Source organism: Ixodes scapularis, unplaced genomic scaffold, assembly GCF_016920785.2.
Source record: "Ixodes scapularis isolate PalLabHiFi unplaced genomic scaffold, ASM1692078v2 PGA_scaffold13__105_contigs__length_92229423, whole genome shotgun sequence".
NCBI lineage: Eukaryota > Metazoa > Arthropoda > Arachnida > Ixodida > Ixodidae > Ixodes > Ixodes scapularis.
Window position 1 is genome coordinate 34,723,173 of NW_024609839.1, and position 9,491 is coordinate 34,732,663.

The window sequence follows — 9,491 nt, forward strand, 5'->3', positions numbered from 1 at the left end:
AAAATTTAAGGAACTATTTAAGTCGTTATTATTAAACAGATTGTTCTAGAACATTCGACCCACGGATCCAACCTAATCCAGGCTCAAGCCGGTCCCTGGTTGTTAGGTTTTCCGGTTTCCGGTTCTGCTGCGGTGTTTCTTCCCTTGTGTCGGTCGCCCGCCTTCGTATTGTTTTGCGAGGCTTCAGTTCCATGTTTACAGCGCATCCGAAAGACTGAACCACGACATGACTCTCTGGTAACAGTTGAAATGGAGAACCTAACCGGCCGACCGACAAGAAGGAAAAAGTACCTCGAAAAGGGTGCGGAGTACGTCGTTCCGAAATCTACGCGGCATTACCACCACCAAAAGAAAGCACGCCTAGCCGAATCTGCTTTGGGTTCCGCAGCTGCATTAAGCGTCCCATCTGTTGACCCACCGGGGCACTCAGCGCCAGGCGTTAGCTTGCAGCAACCGGCAACACCAACCGACGAACAGCAGCGGTTAGTGCCGGAGAGTATCGCTGTCGACAACTCGCAACAGCGCCCCGGCGATGATGGCGTTGGATCGACCGGGTCTTTGGCCGAAGACGAACACCACTGGGAAGATCAAAACGGTGGGGGTGCTGACCCACAATCAGACTGGGACGATCTGTCAGACTTCGGAGATTCTGACGTCTTGGGCCGTCGTGCGAAGCCTCCACTGAAGAGCTCATACCGGAAGATGACGATAGCTCCAGGGCTCCTCGAGACTTTGTTTCTGACGACCGTGAAGATCTAATGGGAAGGTGCTTCGCCCAATTCGGCACGTCAACTCTGCCCCACTCCAGCACGACTAAAGCGAGTGCCGTGGCCATGCTCATGTCAATAGTTAACGCACACAATTTCACATGGGGTGCGCTGGACGACATTCTGAAGCTAATAAACAAGATGTTTGGCCAAAATCAGAACGTCTTGCCAGGTAGCAAGTACCTATTCCGAAAGCTGTGGAGCCAAAAAACATCCACAGTTTCAAAGAAGTACTACTACTGTGAGCGTGCAAACTGCTCTGGGCTTCTTCAAGAAGACGGCGCTGGAAAGTCGACGTGCACTGTGTGCAGCACTCCAGCTGACGAGGAATCAGGACGCAGCTACTTCACGATTCTGGATATCAGTCAGCAAGTGAAGCACGTAATCGCAAAAACTAGAGAGGTTCTCAGTCAGAATCTTGACGCCATTGAGACGTCGCTTTCGAGCTCATCGGTCACGGACATCTCCAGTGGTTGTGTGTACCGAAACCTCAAGGAGGCCGCTGCAGTGAAGCCTGGAGACTTGACATTAACCGTAAATACCGACGGGAGCCCTGTGTTCAAGTCGTCCCGCTCTTCCATATGGCCGATCCAGTTCACAGTCAGTGAACTTCCACCAGAGGAACGGTTCCGCAACACAACTCTTGCCGGACTGTGGTTCGGGAAAAAACACCCCAACATGAAGCTCTTCATGAGCAAGTTTGCTGATGCCGTGATGGACATGGACCCGATCCAGTGGACGTATGGGACAGCAGACTACAAGTCACAAGTTCACCTGATCTGCTGCTGTGCAGACGCTCCTGCACGTGCAGCGGTGCAGAACCATGTCCTGTATTCTGGATATTTTGGATGCCCATGGTGTCTGATCAAAGGGGAGCATGTGGCAGGTAGGCTGGCACTCTGTACATCTCCTTTATCTGACATAATTGTGTAGTGCTGGGGGTTACTGCTTCTTATTGCTTGCCTCAAAGTACCACTTCTATGGTGTAAAACAGTCAAGCGTTGAAGTTTAGCAACCAGCATGGCAGACCAAATTACATCAGTTCAAGCTATGTATATTTTTTATGTATGAGGTGCTAGCACAGTGGGCATCAAAATGAGCTGGCTCGTCAGGACGCTGGCCGGAGTGGCAAAACTCCCACATGAGGCATGCCCGTCGCGATACTCCATTGAGAGCGAGGCTAGAAGGACTCTTGTGATTTCGTGAACAGGGGGGGACTGTAATAATGATAAGTGGCACATCTAGGGCGAGCCTGGTGCCACTGTTTGTACATCAGCCTGTTCGTTTTAATGCTTCATCTGAGAGAGCCGCACGCCAGCCATTGTTTTTGTCTTTTTTTGTTTAAGGTCACTTGACACATTATGACATGGAATTTGCGAAGATGGCTCATAGTTTTGAAGTTTGCTGGAAAAAAGAATGAAAAGAAAGAGAGCAAGTCACAGAACTCACAAAAAATTAAAACAATTTTTTCCCCCTTATTCTCAACACGAAAACGAGACAATGAATGGCACACAACTCTCTTAGATGGTGCATCAAACCCTACAGCCAGACATGTAAAGAAGGTTGTTAAGTTCACCCTACATTTGTGGTTTTTCTTTTTTACCATTCTCCCCCGCATATGAAATTGCGGCAGTCTTCCAGTCCCAGATTCAACGACTTATCGAGACAAGGGCGCCCGATGCGGGATTTTTGCCGATCCGACCAGCATTCCAAAAAGCCAGCTTATTTTGACTGCCTTTAAAACTGCAACTACAACATGGCTCATAAAGCACTTAAAAATTTGACGGATTTTGGTTCTGTGACGGTTATCGTCTTATCTAATATCTGCCGAGCCTTGCAAACACAAAGTGAAAACTGCGTTCACTTAACTCTAGCGCTCTTTTTTAAGAAATTTTGATCGAAAGAAAAAGGAATGCTCTGCATAAGCAAGTTTCGGAAAGTCTAGAAGGAATGGAATATTGTATGTGTACTCGTGAAATTATGTAGCGAAAGTGAGACTGGCGGCTCAGTAGTATTATGTGTGAGTATACTTGTATCACGCTTGTGCCAGTATTGTTGTGCAAAGTGTGTAAAATGAAAACCCACAACGTTGCATTGCCTATTATATGTCTATTCATGGGAGTTTTGGTGTCTCAGATAAAAGGTTTGCTTTTGAGATACCTGTGTTAGCTGTGGAACTGTCAGTAACAATGATGAGATTCATATGCTATAATTGCACCTTCTTATTTTTGCAGGATGCATACGCTACCTGCAAGAAGAGGATGAGCCGGCTGAGAGAACAGCGGAGTCCATATCAAGGGACGCAAAACTTGCAGAGCGATTCCGGGAGCCTGTAGAAGGCATCAAAGGACCATCTGCGCTTGCCAGTGCGCCCAACTTCGACCCCGTCTGGGGGTACCCTGTTGATTACATGCACTGTGCGCTACTCGGTGTCACAAAGCAGTTGACAGAGCTCCATCTAGGATCGTCAAATTCCGAGCAGAGATTCTACATTGGTAAGCCTTTTCGTAAAGATAACTACTAGCAAATTTTTTTTTTCTTGGGTTTTTCCAGAGAGTTCTTTCTCTTGTAACGGCTCGTTTGAATTAGTGAATACTGAAAATACTGCTGGAAAGTAGCTACAATTAATCATGAGTACATGAGAGCAAACTAAAAATTGGGGGGCGACGACTCAAAGCATGCTGTGATTGGCAGCAGCAGCTGTTGCTTTGTTGGAACATGCGCTTTAGAAGGAAGCATCTTCGGCCCATCTTTGCTGCCTTCTTTGTGCCTTTTTCTTGTACACGTGGGGACACCCTTGGCACATACAAATTGCCTCTCATGCATAATTGGCATGGTCCTGTGTTTTGCTTTTCTCTTCTGTGGTTCTCCGTCTATACTGCTCAGTGTGGCGCGGTTGCCGTTCCCACTCCTCAGACGGGAAGCAAACCTTCCATTGTCTGGCCATGTCTGGTGGGGGGGGGGGGGGGGGGGGAGGGGGGGGGGGGGGCAGGGCAGGGCAGGGCAGGGCAGGAGAGAACTGAGTGAGCACGCCCGGGCTCTTTGTGGACGTGCCGCAGAACCTTCCAGCTGCCAGTGCAAAATGTGTCAAACGCACGAATGGCGGCTGAAGTGCATCATTGCATCACCTGCCGACATGGTTCAGAGGCCACAGAAAGGTGATGCAAGTGCTTGCAAGCATGTGTGTTCATCTACTCCTGTGCGACACGGGGCTTGCCCCAGAATCTATAGTAAGGTGCTGCTTTGCCAGCCGCCGTGTTAAGTGTCTGCTACAGATACCACTACTGGAGATAGTGCTTGCAGCTTTGCAGTGTATAATGCTGAGTAGGCGCACTCGGCTCCAGATCGAACTGAGGTTTGCTTCAGACTGTGTGTTTCTTTCCTCTTCTTTTCTTTTTCTTGCTGCATGTACCTTTTGCAAGCTTGGCTATTTGTTTGAAACTGAGATATAGTGAGTATCACTCTTTCTGAATGGCATCTATAAAGCAACAAGTCATGGCAAGTTTTTGAGCAATAAGCCAAGCTCATTGTAAAGCTGGGCGCACCTGCTTGGCGGTATGCACCACAAAACTGCAAGCGCTATCTCTATTGGTGGCATCCATACCAGATGCTCATCACACTGGCCACTGAGTAGCATGTTGTGCCAGACTCTGGGGCAAGCACAGTCGGATGGGCATGTGCTTTTCTGTGGTCTCGAAACCAAGTGAGCCGCCAGCAGATAGCGTAGCGATGCACTTCAGTTGCTGCTTGCATGTTCTGGGGACTTCGTAAGGAGTTGGGGTCCTCATTTGTGGGTCAATGATAGAGCTTGTCTTCAAGATTTAGTTTGGTCTACATTGTTCCATTGGGCGCACGCAAGTGAACAATGTGTCGCCCAGAAAATAGCTAAATCGGAGGCAACATACGCAGACAGTATGACCTTGTGTTGCTTACATGAGCTCGACAGAAAATATTGTTATCACGACACACATACCGCACCGGTCTAGTAAAAACAAGGGATCTTGAAACAATTTATTGCATAATCTGCAGCTTTAGATAGCCTGCACAACATCAACTGTTAAACATGTATACTCAAAAAATACAGTAGTAATATCGATAAGTGATAATCTCACATTTGCTTTTTGAATGGATGACTCTTTTTTCATTGGAAATTTGTGTGTACAATATTTTGTTTAACTAGCCATTGCTAAAAAGCATGTTGGTTTTATTTTTTGTAATTCTCAATGCAGGTCGCCCAGCGGTTCTCAGCACACTAAATGAACGGCTGCTCACCATCAAGCCTCCTCATTGTTTCACCCGCCTCCCGAGATCCCTTGCTGACAGGGCATTCTGGAAAGCTAGTGAGTGGAGGCTGTGGCTGCTGTACTACTGCCTACCCTGCACCCTTGATGTCCTGCCCTCCCGGTACTGGAGGCACTTTGCTCGGCTTTCTCAGGCCGTCCACATCCTGCTTCGGACAGAGATCACTCCATCACTGATCAACTGTGCTGGTAAGAGCCAATCTTTTTAAAGAAAATTGAAAGCTTGCTTTTCTTTCTAAACAGCCCCTCAATGATTTTTTTACTGGTTTGAAACTTGTGATCAGGTTAACCTCAGATAACGAGTAACATAAAGAAACAATTTTTTTGACAAATTTTGCATTATATCGGAAGTTATAAGCAAATTAAAATTAAAATCAAGCAAGAAAAAGGACTCCAAGATGTATAACCCCCTCCAATGGTATGTGCGAAGCGCTGCAGCGTCTCTGAAGGCATCCGTACCGTCGTTTTATAGTGACTTTACATTCAACCAGTCTCTGCCGCCTTGAAGAGGAGGATGGCGAGCTGACAACCGAACCCATGTTGAAAGTCATAGCAGATGATGCCAGTGGGGATCGTGGCGCTGCTCCTCGGAGGGGCCGTGCCAACTAGGCATTGTTTTTTTTGTTGTTTCCACACTTTGCAAACTCTATTTCTTTGTTTTGTAATGCTCAAAACTCAATAACAACTACTTTTACAAAAACAGAAATGTTAAGAAAATGCATAAAATCTTACTTTTTATTTTATGTCCAGAAAAAACGTCCCACGCCTCTAACCAGTCACGAAGGCATGCAGAGTAATGTTGGCTTTTCTCGGAAACGCTTGATGTGGTAAAATGCATGCAAGAAAGCGAGCGCCGCAAGACATTGTTTAATGGCTGGAGCATATACCTTCCACCACCAGTAAAACCTTTTTGTACTAGGTTTGAGAAAATGATCTTGTGGCTGCCACGTGACAATGTTTCACAGAAGTGCTTTACGCACGCAGCGATCACAGAAGACTGGAAAAGTAAACGGACAGCATTGAAAAATGTTTATTATTATGAGACAGTAGCAGCACGACCTTCGGACTTGTTTTTTAAACAATCCCAGCTAAGCTAAACGTCACGCTACTCAAGGTCACTACACGCTACACACAGTCCAAGTGCAACCTTTTCACAGGAGCAATGCAAACTCAAAACACAGAATCCCTTTATGTGCCGGCGAAACTGTTGGAAGTACCAACGTCATTTCTTTCCCCTTTTGGGCTTAGCCATTCTACTAGCAAGTGAAGAACATTTCGATAAATAAAGGAGCAGAAAGTACTTCTTGTTTCAATATTTCCAATCACTGTTACTGATGAACGTCGTCCCATGGTAATCCTAGGTCTGTCGAACGGACAGACACTTTGTAGAAGCATGTTTCAGCGACGACCTGACAGCGCAGACGGATGGGGAAAACAAAGATGGCACACTGTTCGCTTGTGTCGCTACGAAATGGAGTGGTGAGAGAGGCTGTTTCCTCTGGCTGTCATAGAACAAGTCGGTGGAGATGGTTTTCAGGCAACAAAAACATATTTCTGGAGGGTCGCCGTTGCCACAAGGGTACACTAACACGGCATATAGCAACTTTAGGTGGTAACTACTCGTCATTACCATTATTTAGAACTGCAAATTTCTCATTTTCACTGTCATCAGATCCTGTATCCCAGTACAGATTCAGCACTGTGAGGTTCGATAGCGTAGGCTCGCCATTCTGAAACAACGGAGTTGCAGGCAGACCCAAGTACAGAGAAAGTAATGTGAACAAAGGTTTGCACAAGCCCTCAACAAGTGACGCTGCAAAACATGAAAGATGCTTTTTCCAGATGGCCCATGAATGATACTGCATGTAGAAGATTCAGAACCTGCTTTAGCCAAAAATGGCAGGAAGTTGCATCAGAGTGCAACTTCAGGTGCAAGTTTGTGTCTCTGAAATGGCTCTGAAATTGTTAGTAGACTGATGACGTTCAAACATTTGCAGTCTTCCTTATAAACTAGTGCAAACTGGGCTTGCACGAGCTAAGTTAATCAAATAGGCCTTCAATCTGAGAAAGCAAATTATGTTAGAAGACTGTTTTTATCGTAATATGGATTTCCTACTTTTGAGTTTGTTTTCACAAAGCACAGTTACCTCCATCTATGCTCAAAAATACACTGGACATTTTAAAGGTGGCCTGACAGTGTTTGAAACTCTCAAAATAAAAGGTGTAGTGTATTTAATTGCCATTCATTTTTAAGCCCATTTTGAACCGCAAGTCTGCTGACAGATGGTTGACAGATGAGCGCCCGCTGTCACGCCTCCGGCGCCTCTGCTGGGTTCCGTGCTTTGCATCCTGGTTAGATTCTTCTGCTCAAAAAGGGGCGTAGCATGAACTTCAATCACATTTTAGTAGCAAAATGGACGTCGCATGGACATAATTTTTGGAATTTCACGACGCTTACAGCCCGTAGAATGAGTTATCACAAAGAACAGACAATCTCAGAAACATCTTTAGTGCACTTTTAAAAAATCATGCCTCCACGTTGTGGGGAAAAGTTTTAATAATGAAGTGAAGAAATAAAGGCAGCAGGTTTTTCTTTTACAAGCAATACAACAATCTCACCAGCCGTTCGACGCTTGAGTGACGCTGCTATAAGTTCAGTTCACTAAAAGCAGGCTGCAGTGCACAAGGCCCCTCGTGGCACCTCACGCCCTGCTTGCGCACACCCCCAACGGGGCTGTTGGACGTGCAGAAAGAAAGTTTCTCCCATGCATTGCGGCTGCGGTGGCGTACCTAAACTGGCTGATGAGATTGGTCTAAGGGGAGCTAGGGGAGTTTATTTTCTATGTTGTCTCTCAGGCCAGTTGCGAGTGAGTGCTTGTCTGTCATACGTTTCTTTTTTGCCCACATTTTTTGTGCACTTTTATAATAAGGATGAATAACTACATACTAGCCCAACCTTCAATTCTTCTAGAGTATGGTAGTTACTTATGCAGCCACCCAACTGCAGCTATTTTGGCAACTTTTATCATGCTGCCTCTATGCAGCAAGTTGTGAAACTTAAAAATTATTTAGCTCTAGTTCATGCCATTTCCTGGGAACATGCTCCTGTAATATAAAAGAATGTTAGAAGATTCAGTTCGAAAGACGCTTAGATGTCCTCCCAGCTATTTAAGAAAGATTCATGTGCGAGTATATGAGCTCTATGAACAATTATTCTATTTTTAATGTTCTTATGCTTTGCTTTAAAAACGTCTACGTTGCTCTTTTCAGAACAGCTGCTCAAGAAGTTTGTGGCACGAGTCCCAAAGCTCTACGGGGAGACGGCCATGACTTTTAACATGCATCAGTTGCTGCACCTGGCCAACTCCGTCCGACACATGGGGCCGCTGTGGGCAAATTCGGCGTTCACTTTTGAGACAGGCAATGGCCGACTTTTGCGTCATATAACTGCGGCAAAGGGAGTTCCTCTGCAGGTTGTAGAGAGGGCAGTTATGTCGCAAGAGTTGGAGGCAGCACTAAGTCATGAACTGCTTCCAGCAGACACGAGGCTGTTCTGCAACAGGGTGCTTGGCCACAGCCATTTGAAAGAAGCGTTTTATGTTGACGGAGGCGTCATGCTTGGCAATGCTATGCCTTCGGGTGATCTTTCTAGAGAGGAGTCTGCTGCGCTCCAAGAAGGCTTGGGCTTCTGCCCATCGTCTGTGATGGAGCACGGGCGACTGGTGCTATCGGGACAGCTCTACCACACTGCACAGTACACACGTGCTACAAAAAGCAACTCGACAGTTGTGCAGTGTGGAGATGGCAGGGTTGTCATCATTTGGAGGGCACTTCATATAAGGGGTTGTGGTAGTGATGAGGGTGTGCTACTGTGCAAAGAACTCACCTTCAAAGATGGTGGCTCCATCTTCCCCCCTCACATCAGGGAAGTGGTCGCTGTGCCTCACGACACATTTGTTGTAGTGAAGCCACATGCTGTGTCTCAGGTGTGCCTTCAGATTAAGTTTTCACCTGAGAGGTCATATATCTGCTTCCTTCCTAACATTATTGAGCGCGACTAGGTTGCATGCCTTAAAGGGGCGGTGCAACGATATTCAATTGGAATGTTTTTCACTTTACGCAAGCTTACTGGCACTAGTGGGACTCAAGAATACTCGCACGCCACGCCACTGACCAAGGAACTCCTTTGTGGCGCTCTAATTTCGAGGACAAAATCGAGTGTTTTCATTCAATCTCTCCTTCGCAAAACCTGATGACGTAACCGGGCGGTAGCAGTACTGCTTAGTTACTATATTTGAATGCGGCTCATAGATTGAACCCGAGCATGGCGTGGACACTCAATTTGGGCTCGTGATAATCGATAGCTCAAGAAGCATTCGGGTAGTGGCCCGTGTCCAATCGCTGGAATGACGACAACAGCCGA

At 46.4% G+C, this 9,491-nt stretch overlaps 1 protein-coding gene across 1 annotated transcript; it reads left to right on the top strand.

Annotated features, from left to right (window-relative positions):
* The first annotated feature begins 249 nt into the window (after nucleotides 1–249).
* LOC115312185 lies at nucleotides 250–9,129 on the top strand. The gene is made up of 5 exons (XM_040222103.1): nucleotides 250–595; nucleotides 703–1,653; nucleotides 3,002–3,262; nucleotides 4,997–5,257; nucleotides 8,339–9,129. The coding sequence occupies exons 1-5, from the start codon at nucleotides 250–252 to the stop codon at nucleotides 9,127–9,129; spliced, it is 2,610 nt and encodes an 869-aa protein (XP_040078037.1).
* The last annotated feature ends 362 nt before the right edge of the window (nucleotides 9,130–9,491 follow it).

Excerpts from the sequence above, each read along its gene's own strand:
- LOC115312185 (XM_040222103.1), top strand. The coding sequence starts at position 250 with ATGGAGAACCTAACCGGCCGACCGACAAGAAGGAAAAAGTACCTCGAA. Across the intron at positions 1,654-3,001 it reads CAAAGGGGAGCATGTGGCAG|GATGCATACGCTACCTGCAA; the intron begins GTAGGCTGGCAC and ends TTATTTTTGCAG. Across the intron at positions 5,258-8,338 it reads ATCACTGATCAACTGTGCTG|AACAGCTGCTCAAGAAGTTT; the intron begins GTAAGAGCCAAT and ends TGCTCTTTTCAG.